The following is a 16,152-nucleotide window of genomic DNA, read 5'->3' on the forward strand; positions in this document are numbered from 1 at the left end:
GACCCCGAATAGCCAGGGGAATTTTAAAAAAGAAAACCATATCTGGGGGCATCACAATGCCAGATTTCAGGTTGTACTACAAAGCTGTGGTCATCAAGACAGTGTGGTACTGGCACAAAAACAGACACATAGATCAGTGGAACAGAATAGAGAACCCAGAAGTGGACCCTGGACTTTATGGTCAACTAATATTCGATAAAGGAGGAAAGACTATCCATTGGAAGAAAGACAGTCTCTTCAATAAATGGTGCTGGGAAAATTGGACATCCACATGCAGAAGAATGAAACTAGACCACTCTCTTGCACCATACACAAAGATAAACTCAAAATGGATGAAAGATCTAAATGTGAGACAAGATTCCATCAAAATCCTAGAGAAGAACACAGGCAACACCCTTTTTGAACTCGGCCACAGTAACTTCTTGCAAGATACATCCACGAAGGCAAAAGAAACAAAAGCAAAAATGAACTATTGGGACTTCATCAAGATAAGAAGCTTTTGCACAGCAAAGGATACAGTCAACAAAACTAAAAGACAACCTACAGAATGGGAGAAGATAGTTGCAAATGACGTATCAGATAAAGGGCTAGTTTCCAAGATCTATAAAGAACTTATTAAACTCAACACCAAAGAAACAAACAATCCAATCATGAAATGGGCAAAAGACATGAACAGAAATCTCACAGAGGAAGACATAGACATGGCCAACATGCATATGAGAAAATGCTCTGCATCACTTGCCATCAGGGAAATACAAATCAAAACCACAATGAGATACCACCTCACACCAGTGAGAATGGGGAACATTAACAAGGCAGGAAACCACAAATGTTGGAGAGGATGCGGAGAAAAGGGAACCCTCTTACATTGTTGGTGGGAATGTGAACTGGTACAGCCACTCTGGAAAACTGTGTGGAGGTTCCTCAAAGAGTTAAAAATAGACCTGCCCTACGACCCAGCAATTGCACTGTTGGGGATTTACCCCAAAGATACAAATGCAATGAAACGCCGGGACACCTGCACCCCGATGTTTATAGCAGCAATGGCCACGATAGCCAAACTGTGGAAGGAGCCTTGGTGTCCAACGAAAGATGAGTGGATAAAGAAGATGTGGTTTATGTGTACAATGGAATATTACTCAGGTATTAGAAATGACAAATACCCACCATTTGCTTCAACGTGGATGGAACTGGAGGGTATTATGCTGAGTGAAGTAAGTCAGTTGGAGAAAGACAAACATTATATGTTCTCATTCATGTGGGGAATATAAATAATAGTGAAAGGGAATATAAGGGAAGGGAGAAGAAATGTGTGGGAAATATCAGAAAGGGAGACAGAACGTAAAGACTGCTAACTCTGGGAAACGAACTAGGGGTGGTAGAAGGGGAGGAGGGCAGGGGGTGGGAGTGAATGGGTGACGGGCACTGGGGGTTATTCTGTATGTTAGTAAATTGAACACCAATAAAAAATGAATTAAAAAAAATAAAAAAAAACAGCCTGCTTATGAGTGAAGACTTCCATCTAGAATTAAAATGTTTAGAAAATATAAAAAAATAAAAATAAAAAAAATAAATCATGAACATAAATGTAAAATATGAACATAAAAAAATAAAGATAGAATAAGACAAAAATAAAATGAAAAATTGCGGTAAGAGCATGAAAGTTTTTGTGCTACCTAAATATATTTCAGATTATATCATGTTTTAAGAGAACCTGATATAAAAGTATATGAAACTATAAATATTTTATAATGATATACAAAAGGGCTTTAAAAAGTTAAAAAAAATAGGGTGCTGGGTGGCTCAGTCAGTTAATAGTCCATCTCTTGATTTTGGCACAAGTCATGATCTCAGGTTCAAGAAATGGAGCCCCGTATCTGGCTCCATGCTTAGTGGGGAGTCTGCTTGAGATTCTCTCCCTCATCCTTTCTCTCTGGCCCTCCCCTCTGCTGCTCCCTATCTAAAATAAATAAATAAATCTTAAAAAATTGTTAAAAAACAAACCTTCCTAAATAATTTTAAATTTTATATTTTAGAGCTGTGATGAGTTATTATAATTTTCATACAAGTTGGATGTATTTAAAATGTACAACTTGATAAGTTTAGACATCACTACATATCCATGAAATAATTACCACAGTCAAGATATTGAACATATCCATTACTTCCAGATTCTACTGCCTTTTGTAATCCTCTCCTCCCACACCTCTCAGCTGCCAATCCTCTTCCCCTACATCACTGACATACTTTCTGTCACTACAGATTATTTTGCATTTTCTAAAATTTGATATATGAAATCATACAGTATGTATTCTTTTTCATCTGGCTTCTTTTCATAACATAATTACTTTGAGATTCATTCATAATATTGTGTAAATTAACATTTCATTCATTTTTATTGCTGAGTAGTATTCCATTGTATGGATATGCCAAAATGTATATATCCATTCATCCATTGACATAAATTTGGGTTTTGGGCTATTAAAAATAAAACTGCTATAAATAGTCATACTCAGGTCTTTGTGTGGACATATATTTTCATTTCTCTCAGGTAAATACCTAGAGATGGAATGGCTGGATCAGATAGTTGTATGTTCAACTTTTTAAGAAATTGCCAAACTATTTTCCAAATTGAGTTTACCATTTCATGTTCCCACCAGGAAAATATGGAGTAATAGTGGCTTCACATCATTGCCAACACTTTGCTAAAGTCAGTCTCTTTAGATTCCACCATTCTAATAGATGTGTCATGATATCTCAATTACGAATTTAATTTGCACTTCTCTGATGACTAACAATGTCTGGCATCTTTTTGTATGCTTGTTTCCTATATGCACATCTTCTCTGGCAAAATGTCTATTCAAATCTTTTGCCCATTTTTTTTTAAGAACTTTTTAAAAGATTTTATTTATTTATTCATAGACAGAGAGAGAGGCAGAGGGAGAAGCAGGCTCCACGCAGGGAGCCTGACGCGGGACTCGTTTCTGGGGCTCCAGGATCATACTCCGGGCTGCGGGCAGCGCCAAACCACTGTGCCACCGGGGCTGCCCTTGCCCATTTTTCAATTGGGTTGCTGGTAGTCTTATTATTGTGCTTTGGGAGTTCTTTGTATATTTTGGACACAGTTCCTTTATATATAACTTACAAATATTTTCTCCCAGATTTTGGTGTATCTTTTCATTTCTTAAAAGTACAAATAGCAAAGATCTTGATTTTGTGAAGTCTAATTTATCATTTTTTTCTCTTTTATGAATTGTGCCTTTGGTGCTGTATCTAGGAAATCTTTGCTATATTCAAAGCCACAAAGATTTTCTACTGGATTTTCTTATGGAAGTTTTCTAATTTTAGGTTTTATAGTAAGGTCTGTAATCCATTTTGAGTTAATTTATCCATAATCTGAGGTATGGATTGAGGATGATTATTTTGTATATAGTTGTATAGAAGTATAGCATCATTTCTTGAAAAGACTCTACATTCACTATTGAATTGATTTTGGGCTTTTGTTTAAATACAATTAACCATATACGTGTGGGTCTATTTCTTAACTCTATGTTGATCTATTGATCTATTTACTTATTTTTGTTCTAATAATAGCACATTATTCCCATTAATATAGCTGTATACTAAGAAGTGAAATTAGGTATGACAAATCCTCCAACTTTGTTCTTTTTCAAAGTTGTTTTGCTTATTTTATCCTTTTGAATTTCCATTTAGAATCAGTTTGTCAAATTTTACAAAAATCCTGCTGAAATATTGATTGGTATTGCCTTGAACCTGTAGGTCAATTTGGGGACAACTCACATCCCAATGATATGGAATCTTCTTATTCATGTATATGGTATATCCCTCAATTTATTTAGGTCTCTTTTTATTTTTCTTAGTGATATTTTGTATATTTCAGTGTGTGGATCTTATAATCTTTTATCAAATTTAGCCCCAAGTATTTCATAATTTTGATACTACTGTATGTGACATTATTTTTTAAATTTCAATTCCTATTTTTGATTTCTATATATTTATCATGTATTCTGCAACCTTGCTAAGCTCAATTATCTTTTTAGTACCTTTTTTTTGTGTGCATTCCATAGGATGGTTTAGATAGATAATTGTGTTATTTTTGAATAAAGACAGTTTTCTATTTTTCTTTCGTCTGGATGCCTTTTATTTTTTGGCCTTATTGGATAGGCTGGAAGTTGGCACAATGTTGACTAGAAATGGTGGGAAGTGTACATCATTGCCTTGTTCTTGATCTAAGTCTTTTACGACTGAGAATATTAGCCATAGATCTTTTGTTGATTCCCTTTATCAGGTTGAGACAATTTCTTTCAATTCCTAGTTTGCTGAGTTATTAGGAATAGACAGTACATTTTGTCAAAAGAATTTTCTGCATTGATTGAGATGATTAGCTAGTTATTTCATTTAATTTTTTTAATAGGAAGAATTACATTAATTTCTTAATGTTAAATCAAACTTGTGTTTCTTAGATAAGTCCTACTTGGTGATGATATATTATTCTTTTTATACATTGCTTTTAGATTTACTAAAATTTTGTTAAGAATTTTTCCATCTATGTTCATGAGGGGTATTTATCTATAATTTTATTTTCTTGTAATATCTTTAATAATTTTGATACCAGAATAATGTTGGTCTCATAGAATAGGAGCTCTTTCCTCTTCAATTTTTTGATTGGTAGAATTCACCAGTTAAGCCAACTGGGGTTGAGGTTTTCTTTAAGGAAAAAGTTTTCACTAAAAATTCAATTTCCTTTTAATAGATATAAGATTTTTTAAGCTATTAATTTATTCTTTTTAAAATTAATTTACTTTTGAGTGGGCTTTGGTAGTTCATGCCTTTCAAAGAATTTGTCCATTTCATCTAAGTTGAAGAATTTATTTGCATAAATGTTTTCATAAGATTATCTTATTAAAAGAATTTTAATATCTGTAGAACCTGTTGTGATGTCACCGCTCTCAGTCTTGATGTTGGTAATTTGTGTTTTTTTTCTTAAATTTCATATTTTTTAAAAACTTGAGTTATTTTTTTTAAGTTTTAATTTAAAGTCCAGTTGGTTAACATGTAGTGTAATTGTTAGTTTCAGGTGTACAATATAGTGTTTCAACACTTCCATACATCGCTCATCACAAGTGCAATCCTTAATTCCCATCACCTATTTAATCCACCCCCTCATTCACCTCTTCCCTGGTAACCATCAGTTTGTTCTCTATAGTTAAGAGTCTGTTTCTTGGTTTGCCCCTCTCTCTCTCTTTCTCTCTTTTTCCCTTTGCCTGTTTGTTTTGTTTCTTAAATTCCACATATGAGTGAAATCATATGTTATTTGTCTTTCTCTGACTGACTTATTTTGCTTAGCATAATATTCTCTAGCTCCATCCATATCATTGCAAATAGCAAGATTTTATTATTTTTTTATGGCTGAGTAATATTCTGTTGTATATATACTGCATCTTTATCCATTCATCAGTAGATGAACACTTCAGCTGTTTCCATAATGTGGCTATTGTAGACAATGCTTCTAGAAACATCTGGGTGCATGTATTCCTTTGAATTAGTATTTTTGTATTCTTTGGGTAAATACTTAGTAGTGTAATGGCTGGATTGTAGGGTACATTTTGATTATATTTGGTTTTATTTTCATTCAGTTCAAAATACTTTTGAATTTCTCTTTTGATTTCTTCTTTGATACATGCATTATTTGGAAATGTTTCAAGATTTTCAGGCCACTTTCTGTCTTGATTTCTTTTCTTTTCTTTCTTTTTTTTTTTTTTTTTGTTTTTTTACGATTTTATTTTTAAGTAATCTCTACACCTAACATGGGGCTTGAAACTACAACTCTGAAATCAAGAGTTGCATGCTCTACTAACTGACCAAGCCAGGTGCCCCTCTGTTTTTAATTTCTGATGTAATTCTACCTTGGTTAGGTAATATAATTTTCATTATTTGAATTTTAAAAAATATATTGAGACCTGTAGTATGCTTACAATATGGTCTATTTTGATAAATGTTTCAGATGCATTTGAGAAGAATGTGTATTCTTCTGCTGATATGTGGAGTCTTCTGTAAATTCTATTAGGTTAAGCTGGTTGAGAGTGCTATTAAAGTCATCTCTATCCCTGTGAATTTTTGTCCATTTGCTTTATCAATATTTAAGAGAAGTATTGAAATCTCTGACTAAAATGGTAACTTTTTAAAAAATATTTTATTTATTTACTCATGAGAGACACACAGAGAGAGAGAGAGAGAGGCAGAGACACAGGCAGAGGGAGAAGTAGGCCCCATGCAGGGAGCCTAACATGGGACTCAATCCTGGGTCTCCAGGAAAACACCCCAGGCCGAAGGCGGTGCTAAACCACTAAGCCCCCCGGGCTGCCCTAAAATGGTAAATTTTTATTTCTCTTTTCAGTTCTTGATAAATTGATCCTTTTACAATTATGAAAATAGCCTTTTTATTTCTGGTATTTTTTTCTCTGAAATTGACATTGACTACTATCAACATCACAGTCTATCTTCAAGTAATATTGTATACCATTTAGGAACCTTAAAAATAGAATATTTCCATTTCTCCCTGCAGTCTTTTGGCTATTGTTTTTATAAATTTTTGCTTATACTTTATTCTGTTATAAGCCTGATAGTATAATGTTATTTTTTTCTTAGAAAAGTAAATTATTTTAAAAACATACTTAAAAAAGCATTATTAGGGTGCTTGGATGTCTCAGTCAGTAGAACATGAGACTTGATCTTAGGGTCATGAGTTCAATCCCCATGTTGGGCATGGAGCCTAATTAAAAGAATTATTAATCATTATTATATTAACACATTTATTTACTATTTTTGATATTTCTCATTCCTTTGTGTAGATTCAGATTTCCATATGGTATCATCTTCCTTCTGACTGAAGGCTTTCTTTTAACATTTCTAGGAGTGTAGGTCTGCTGGTGAGAAATTATTTTAGACTTTTTTTTCCTCTGAAAACTTCTGTACTTTGCCTTCAATTTTGAGAAATATTTTTCTGCATGTAGCATTTTAATTTGAGCTTTTTTCCCTTTTAAGATATTATTCTAAAAAAAAAAAGATATTATTCTATTGTCTTCTAGTTTGCCTTGTTTCTAATGAGAAGTTTGTGATTTTATTTTTTCCCCCCTATACATCATATGCTGATTTTCTCTGGCTGTTTTAAAATTTTCTCCTTATTTTAGGTTTTAAGCAATTTTATTATGATGTGCCTTTGCGTAGTGTAACTTAGGTTTCTTGTATTTGGAATTTATTAAGCTTTTTGAACCTGTGAGTTTTTAGTTTTCATCAAAAAATTTTTCATTGTTTATTCAAAAGTTTTTGCCTTTCTTTTGGGGACATGTGAAAAATAGTTATAATAACTTCTTATTGGGGGCACCTGGGTGGCTCAGTGGTTGAGCATCTGCCTTTGGCTCTGGTTGTGATCCAGGGATCCTGGGATTGAGTCCCGCATCAGTCTCTACGGAGAGCCTGCTTTTCCCTCTGCCTATGTCCCTGCTTCTCTGTGTGTCTCTCATGAATAAGTAAATTAAATCTTTAAAACAGAAAGAAAAAACCCACAACCGTTTATTGTTCCTACTAATTCTACCAAGTGTGTCATTTCTGGGTCTGTTTCTATTGATTTAGTTTCTCTTCATTTTTGGGAACTCTTCTTGCTTCTTTACTGGTGATTTTTGATTGGATGCCAGACACTAAATTTTACTCACTGGGTTTGTTTTTTTTTTGAAAAATTTTATTTATTTATCTAAGAATTTTCAAGATTTTATTTATTCATGAGAGACACAGAGACAGAGAGAGGCAGAGACATAGGCAGAGGGAGAAGCAGGCTCCATGCAGGGAGCCTGGTGTGGGACTTGTGGGACTCGATCCCGGGTCTCCAGGATCACGCCCTGGGCTAAAGGCTGCGCTAAACTGCTGAGCCACCCAGGCTGCCCATTTTTTTAAAAATTTTAAAAAGATTTTTTTTTTTTTTTTTTAGATTTTATTTACTTGAGAGAGAGTGAGAGAGCGTGGAGGAACAGGGGGAGAGGCAGAGGGCAAGAAGACTCCCTGCTGAACTTGGGAGCCTGATGTAGGGCTCTATCTCAGGGCCTTGAGATCATGACCTAAACCAAGTTAGATGCTTAGCCACCTGAACCATCTAGGTATCCCAAAGATTTTATTTTTTAAGTAATCCCTATACCCAATATGGGGCTCAAATTGTAATCCTGAAATCAAGAGTTGTATGCTCTATCAACATTTATTGAGCCAGGTGCCCCAGTATTTTTGAATTCTTATATATATTATTGAGCTTTATACCAGGACACATTTAGGTTACTTGGAAACAGTTTGATCCTTTTGAGGTTTGCTTTTAGGTGTTGTTAGTTGGGCTCAGAGCTGCATTTAGCATGGGGCTATTTCCAACCTTCCCCCACCCCTCCCAGGGTAATATCTACCTTAATCTCTAACTCAATGACCCATGAATTTAGAAACTGCTCATTCCAGCTGGTTTAATAAGAACTACTCTTAAACTGGTGGTTATCAGAGGGGAGGGATGGGTTAAATAGGTGATAGGGATTATGGAGTGCCCTTGTCATGATGAGCACTGGCTGATGTATGGAAGTGTTGAATCACTATACTGTACACCTGAAACTAATATAACATTGTATGTTAACTAACTGGAATTAAAATAAAAACTTAAAAAATAATAAGAACTACTCCTGGCCCTTTGTGAGCCTTTGTGAAAAGATTGTTCCTTTCATCCTTTCTGGTAGATCTTTCCTCTGTCTTTGGCAGTTTTCTCAATAAATGCTCTGATCATTACTTGGATGAAAACTCAGTGCCGAACCTATGGAGATCTCTGGAACTCTGAGGAGCTCTCTAAATTCTCTTTTTCATTCTTTACAATGAGGATGTTCCTTAATATGGCTGCCTGGGTTCTGCATGGATATCCCCTGCTAGTTCCAAGGCTTGGAAACAACCCGGGCAGTAATCTGGACCAATGATAAGATTCACCTCATTTGTTTCCCTTTCCTCAAGGATCATGATCTTGTTCTGCCTGATGTCCAATGTTAGAAAACTGTCTTACATGTTTTCTTCCATTTCTTAGGTGTTTCAAGCAGAAAGGTAAATCCAGTTCCTGTTAACCTACCTTGGCTGGAAGCAGAAATCTAATTTCATCTGGATTTCACAGCAATCAACACAAATGATCTCTTCCTCTTTTGTAACACTTTTTTATTTTTATTTTTTAGGAAACAAGGGGAAATTAAATTTATTTTAAAAAATGTTATTTTATTTAAATTAAATTAATTAACATATAGTATATTATTACTTTCAGAGTTAGAGTTCAGTGACCCATCAGTTGCATATAACACCCAGTGCTCATTATGTCATGTGCCCTCCTTAATGCCCATCATGCATTTACCCCAGCACCCCTCCCCCAGCAACCCTCAGTTTGTTTCCTATAGCTGTAACACTTTTCTGTGTTAGTTTCTATGATACCATACTCCCTTGGCTTTCCTATTATTTTCCAGCCATTCTTTAGGCTCCTTTGTTGGCTACTGCTTTTCTACCGGAATTTAAATTTTGCGGAATTTTGCGGTATCCTGCTTTTCCATTTCCTGTCCTAGTTGCTTCTCCACCTGCAATTTATCTCTCATTAGATAGCTTTAATCAAATCCAACAGGTCCATTAACCACCATCATCTCTCCCATGCCCTCTTCTCCCGGATCTCACTCTGGTTCCCAAACACCATTCTCCACACAGCAGCCAACTCAAATAAATCACTTCATCACTCTTCGGAATAAGACCCTTTTAATGCAGCAGTTCTTAACCTGCTTTGTGCCATGGATCCCTGTGTCAGACTGGTGAAGTCTGGGGACTCCTTGCCAGAATTTATAACAATGTGCTAAATAACGCATAGGTCTCAAAGAAAACCAATTAACTGAAATATAGTATTCAAAATATTTAAAAAATTTGAAGTTATGATACAGTTATGGTTGTGCTTCATTATTAGCACATTAAATAACAAGATATAATAGTGATGAGTGTAAAGATATTCTAACATATTTATAATAACTGTAATGTGGTATCAAAATTTCTGTGATTTTCAGGGGTGCCTGGGTGGCTCAGTTGGTTAAGCATCTGATTCTTGATACTGGCTTAGGTCATGATTTCAGGGTCATGAGACTCAGCCCAGCATTGGCTCTGAACTCAGTAAAGTCTGCTTGAGATTCTCTTTCTTCTTCTTTCTCTGTTCTACCCCCTGCCATGCTCACGTGCTCTCTCTCTTTCTCAAATAAATAAGTAAATCTTTTAAAAAACAATTCTGTGATTTTCATTGGTGACATCATTGGCATTGGTAATACTATTGTAGTTTGTTGTTTATATTCATAATTAAATTAATTTTTTATCAATGACAGGTGGAAAAAAGTTATGATTTTTTTTTTCATTCAGGATCATTGTCTCTGAATTCTATCCAGATTTTTCTTGTGGATCATGGACTACTGGTTAAAAACCCCTGGTGACTTTTTGTTAGAGTAAGTAAAGAATCTAAAACTGTTACTATGATCTACAAGGTTCTACATGATCTGGCTCCTGAGTATCTCACACAACTCTCTCACCATCCTCTCTTCTTATTCACTGTGCCCCCAACTCCTTATATTAACTATTCCTCCTATTTAAAATAATACCATCTTTGTCCTGATTTCTGATTTATTACCTCTTGGGTCCAAATTCACTCTTTTACCTTATAAATATTTTCCATTTACCAGCTAGTAAGATGCCAAGCCCTGTCTGTTGAGGGTACTGGAAAAACATTGCAGGAGGAGGGAATTTTTCTTCCTGCTCTTTCTACTGGCTTACTGGGTAGGCTCCTCCAGGATAAGCTTTTTTCCTCTACTGCTTTGCTTGCACAGTTTTATTAAGAATTAGGTACCTGCTGAGTACAGTTTTATCCTATGTTTGGCCACCAAGTGCTTTCTCCAGCTCTTTGCTTAGCCAGGAGAGGTGTAACTGTGGGACTCAGAGAGCACTGGCCTGTGTTTCAGCCAGGTCACTAATGCCCTCATCCTCCTACACATGGAACTGTACTTACCTCCTGAGGAGGGCAACCTCCCCAGCTCCTGGTTCCAACAGTGCGCCGGAGCTTCTCCTGGTACCAATAGGCTCTGGCATGCAATAGGACAGATTTCCGGCAAACTCTACCAAGTGAGGTAACTTAGCAACTTCTCTGCCATCCAATGAACTAAAGCTGCACTCTTTGAAGTGAGGCATGAATCTCAGCCTTGGTTGGGGGAGAAGAATGAGGGCTCTTCCTTGGGTCTCTACTTCAACTTCAGTAGTGGTTGCTAATTCTATCCGCTACTTCTGCATTCTTTAGAGTTCTCTTAGTTTTCACTAGCCAATTACTCTTATGCCTAAAGGAACTAGAAAAAGAAGAACAAAGCCCATTCTTAAGAGATTTCTTGCCCCCCAAATGACCTATGACATAAATACTGTCTTTTTTGAGGGCATCTCTCTCTCTCTCTCTTTTAAGATTTTATTTATTTATTAATGAGAGACACAGAGAGAGAGGCAGAGACATAGGCAGAGAGAGAAGCAGGTTCCCCACAAGGGACCTCATGTGGAACTCGATCCCAGGACCCTGGATCATGACCTGAGCCAAAGGCAGACACTTAACCACTGAGCCACCCAAGCACCCCTGAGGGCCTCTTTCTTAGAGCATCACAGTGATATTATAGTGAAGTTTGGGTAAGACATGTTTTGTACAATTAGCACTACAGTAATATGTTATTGTAAACTCTAAATATTACAAGAGTTAGATAAAAGATAATTGGAGAACATGTAGATAAAACTTGTTGATAGCTAAACCATTACCTCTTTATATTGGATGGATTCCTCAGACTTGTCAGGAAGGTCTGACTTGATGCTATTCATAGAGCACAGAGGAACTGAGTTGATATTTTTTTCAATAGAATATGCCATTGATTCTATCTGTTCATCAGCTTTTTTAATATCCTTAAATGAAGAATATACATGTTACCATTAGAATGTTTTCAAAATTCAAGACTTTTAGTAAGCATTCCTCTAAAGTTGTATTGCCTCTGATACTGAAAGTGATACATTCCTGTGCAGCTTTTTTTTTTAATGATTTTTATTTATTTATTCATGAGAGAGGCAGAGACATAGGCAAAAGAAGAAGTAGGCTCCATGCAGGGAGCCCATTGTGGGACTCAATCCCAGGACTCCAGGATCACACCCTGAGCCAAAGGCAGACACTCAACTGCTGAGCCACCCAGGTTTCCCTCCTATGCAGCTTTTGTTGAAGTTTTCAGGCTTAATAGGGAGCTGGTAATTCCAACTTATACTAAAATGTTGGTGGGTGACGATAGCTTATTGTGTCTCTTTTTCCAAAGACCTGTAAAATTAACTGGAGAAAACAATGCCTTAGTTCAAAAGAATTATTCCATTAGTAGGGACAGATTTTAGTAAAAAGAGCTTTGTGAGGGAGATGACACAAAGATACTCTTTCTGACTCCTTTCTATCTAGTCTTTTTTGGAGCTTATAAGCCTAATAACATAGCTAAGCACTTAAATGTGATGCTGGCCTTGGGCCTGAGAAAGATCTTAGGAGACAAGAACATTTTCCAGGTCTGCAATTGCTGCCCATTCCAAACTGTTCAGAAAGCAAAATCAATTGGACCAGCTCCCACAGGACAAGAAATCCCAGAGACATCAAGTTAACTTTAAAAAGACTGTTTAAATCCTAGGATAGGATGACATTCTAAACCAGACTGCTGTAAATCTAGTTTTTGCTTTTCTTGCTACTCAGAGAAATGAGACCAAATTTAGTGAAATAAAAGAACTACATATTCTCTGCTTATTTGAATGTGGTGTGAGTAAATCTGTGACTTCCCCATGAAGACATGGGGAGGAGACAAGACAGAAATGAGTAGCCCAGTTTGGATGATGGTGTCCCAGACCAGGGTTGGGAACAGAGGTAGAAAGCCTTAGGTGGATTTAGGTGCAAAGGAGAATATGCACATGGAAGGCTTTCCATGACTGTGATTATTTGACAAACTTAATAACTGTTAATCAGGCATCTCAAAGTACAATAAACTTTAGCCAGCCTTGTAGTATCCCTAATCAGACATTCTTCTATGCTATCACTTTCTCTTTTTTTCTAGAAATTTCTCTATGAAGAAAGAAATCTTTTATTTGGCTTTTTTTCAGGAGCCATTTACTTTGTGTCAAGTTTTTTGTTTGTTTCTTGTTTTTTGTTTTTTTTGTTTTTTTTTTTTTGTGGCAAGTTTAAAATAAAATTTCAACCTCTTCTCAAAATAAATTTTTCTAAGAATGTTCTTTAACAGGTCAGAGACAAGTTCTTTTCCTGAGAAGGCTGCTAAACAAAATAATGATCACAGGAAGTTTTGGTATGTATCTCTCTTGTTTTTACTTCATTTTCATATGAAGAATCACTAAAGGAATATGTCTGAAAATAATCATGTATGTTCAAGATAAATAATTATAGCATTAATCTTTCTGGTTTGAATTTTTCTAAAAAGTTTGATTGGATAATGCTAGTATTAGTAATATAATAAAATTTAGTACACCAACAATGATTCTAAGCACTTTACATGAATGATTCATTTAATCTCACAGTAATTCATAAGTAAATTATTCTTATTTTCCCCATGTTAAAGATTAGAAAACTGAGGCACAGAAAATTTAAATAACTCACCTAAGATCCTAAAACTAGTAAGTGGCAGAGTCAGGATTTCAAATTAATAGTGTCTCCAGAGCCCATAACCCCTAATCACTGCTATGCTGCTTCTTGGAAATGATTCTATTATCAACATTAACTTTGTAGTACTTATGATCATCATGGAGTCTAATAAACTGATTCATTTGGACGCTATAGGTATAGTGGCAAATAAACACTTCTAGAGTTTCAGCAATGAATTACTGCGTATGTAGATATCAAGGATGTTATATTTACTATGTAGTACCCAGAATACTGTAGTTGATCATTTAATATTAATGGTATTGTTTTATCAGGATGAACATTATTTTGGGAGACTACCAATCCATTTTGAATAAGGTGTTTTAAATATTTATATATTTATACCACAAATATTCCACTTTAATTTTCCTAACATTGTGAAACTCTTTAAGACCTAATAATAGAGTTTTTGTTTAATTTTAATGAAAAATAAGGACATATTACTTCAAAGAAAGATCTCAGTGTAGTAGTTTAAAAAAACATCTCAAAATAGGGTTCATTTAACCATAGCTATTTATTTATTTATTTATTTTAAAAGACTTTTATTTGTGCATGAGAGACACACACAGAGAGAGAGAAAGAGAGAGAGAGAGAGAGGCAGAGACACAGGCAGAGGGAGAAGCAGGCTCCATGCAGGAAGCCGGACGTGGGACTCTATCCTGAGTCTCCAGGATCAGGCCCTGGGTTGAAGGCGGCGCTTAAACCGCTGAGCCACCAGGGCTGCCCTATATTTATTTTAAATAAGTTTGAAAATATGGAACTTAATAATTTTAGAAATTATTAAGTCTACTCTGGAATGAAAATGATGCAAATTTAACTAGCATATAAAAGCTAATTTATTTATTTATTTATTTATTTATTTATTTATTTATTTATTTATGATTTTATTTATTTATTCCTGAGAGACACAGAGAGAGAGGCAGAGATGTAGGCAGAGGGAGAAGCAGGCTCCATGCAGGCAGCCCGATGTGGGACTTGGTCCTGGGACCATGCATCACACCCAGTGCCAAAGGCACATGCTCAACGGCTGAGCCACCCAGACATCTCTCTAACTTTTACTTTTATTTTTTTAAAGACTTTATTTATTCATGAGAGACAGAGAGAGAGAGAGAGACAGAGACAGAGAGAGACAGAGTCGCAGGCATAGGGAGAAGCAGGCTCCATGCAGGAAGCCCGATGTGGGACTCGATCCTGGGTCTCCAGGATCAGGCCCTGGGCTTAAGGCAGCGCTAAACCGCGGAGCCACCCGGGCTGCCCTAACTTTTATTTTTAAAGGAAAATATGGCCTAATGTGAAATAAACTGAATTCGAAGTTTTTGAGTCAGTATAAGATTATATTTTCAAACTTTTTAAAAATTATCACTGCTTTATAGAAGGATAAAGCTATAAAGAAAGCTAGCGTTTTTGAAGTTTTAAGTTTGATGAAGAGATGGAGGATCATAACTTTCTAAATTTACTAATTTGTGAAATAATATTATTTATTAAGTTTTAAATTTTAATTCCAGCATAGTTAACATACAGTGTTATATTAATTTCACATGTACAATATAGTGATATAGTGATAGATGTATAGATTTAACAATTCTATACATTGCTCAGTGCTGGTCATGATAAATATACTCTTTAATCTGCATCACCTATTTAATCTACAGTCCCTCTCATCTACCTCCCCTTTGGTAACTCAGTTTGTTCTCTATAGTTAAAGAGTCTCTTTCTTTTTTTCCCTCTTGCTTATTATTTTTGTTTGTTTCTTAAATTCCACATACGAGTGAAATGGTATTTGTCTTTCTCTCACTGACCTATTTCACTGAGTATTATACTCTGTAGCTCCATCCATGTTGTTGCAAATTTCAAGATTTCACTGGTTTTTTATGGCTGAGTAATTTTCTATTGTATATACACACCACATCTTCTTTATCCATTTATCAATTGATGAACACGGGTTGCTTCCATAATTTAGCTATTATAAATAAAGACTGTAATAAAGTAGGGGTGCATGTTTCCCTTTGAATTAGTATTTCTGTATTTTTTGGGTAAATACCAAGTAGTGTAATTACTGGATAATAGGATAGTTCTATTTTTAACTTTTTGAGGACCCTTCATACTGTTTTCTACAGTGACTTCAACAGTTTGCATTCCCACCAATAGTGTATGAGGGTTCCTTTTTGTTCACATTTTCACCAACACTTGTTTCTTGGATTTCTTATTTTAGTCATTCTGATGGGTGTGAGGTGATATTTCATTGTAGTTTTGATTTGAATTTCCCTGATGATGAGTGATGTTGAGCATCTTTTCACACTGAACATCTGAATATCTTCTTTGGAGAAATGCCTATTCATGTCTTCTATCCATTTTTAATTGGA

The 16,152-nt window shown here is 35.3% G+C and overlaps 1 protein-coding gene and 1 long non-coding RNA gene across 18 annotated transcripts in view; one reads left to right on the forward strand and one right to left on the reverse strand.

Moving 5' to 3' along the window:
• ABCB5 (ATP binding cassette subfamily B member 5) overlaps nt 1–16,152 on the reverse strand; it is a 154,631-nt gene that overhangs the window by 54,865 nt on the left and 83,614 nt on the right. For 16 of the 17 annotated variants that reach the window (XR_013356749.1, XR_013356751.1, XR_013356750.1 and 13 more), the window contains one exon: nt 11,884–12,024. Coding sequence is in view for 13 of the 17 variants with exons in the window: in XM_077856583.1 (XP_077712709.1) it covers nt 11,884–12,024 (141 nt within the window). In the remaining 4 variants the exon portion in view is untranslated. Of the gene's footprint in view, nt 1–9,157; nt 9,236–11,883; nt 12,025–16,152 lie in introns of all 17 variants that reach the window. The other variant, XM_077856586.1, reaches the window with a different exon arrangement.
• LOC144288778 (uncharacterized) lies at nt 8,930–13,444 on the forward strand. The gene is made up of 3 exons (XR_013356778.1): nt 8,930–9,132; nt 10,462–10,544; nt 13,377–13,444. It is a non-coding gene; the product is annotated as an uncharacterized LOC144288778 (long non-coding RNA).

Source organism: Canis aureus, chromosome 18 (assembly GCF_053574225.1).
Source record: "Canis aureus isolate CA01 chromosome 18, VMU_Caureus_v.1.0, whole genome shotgun sequence".
NCBI lineage: Eukaryota > Metazoa > Chordata > Mammalia > Carnivora > Canidae > Canis > Canis aureus.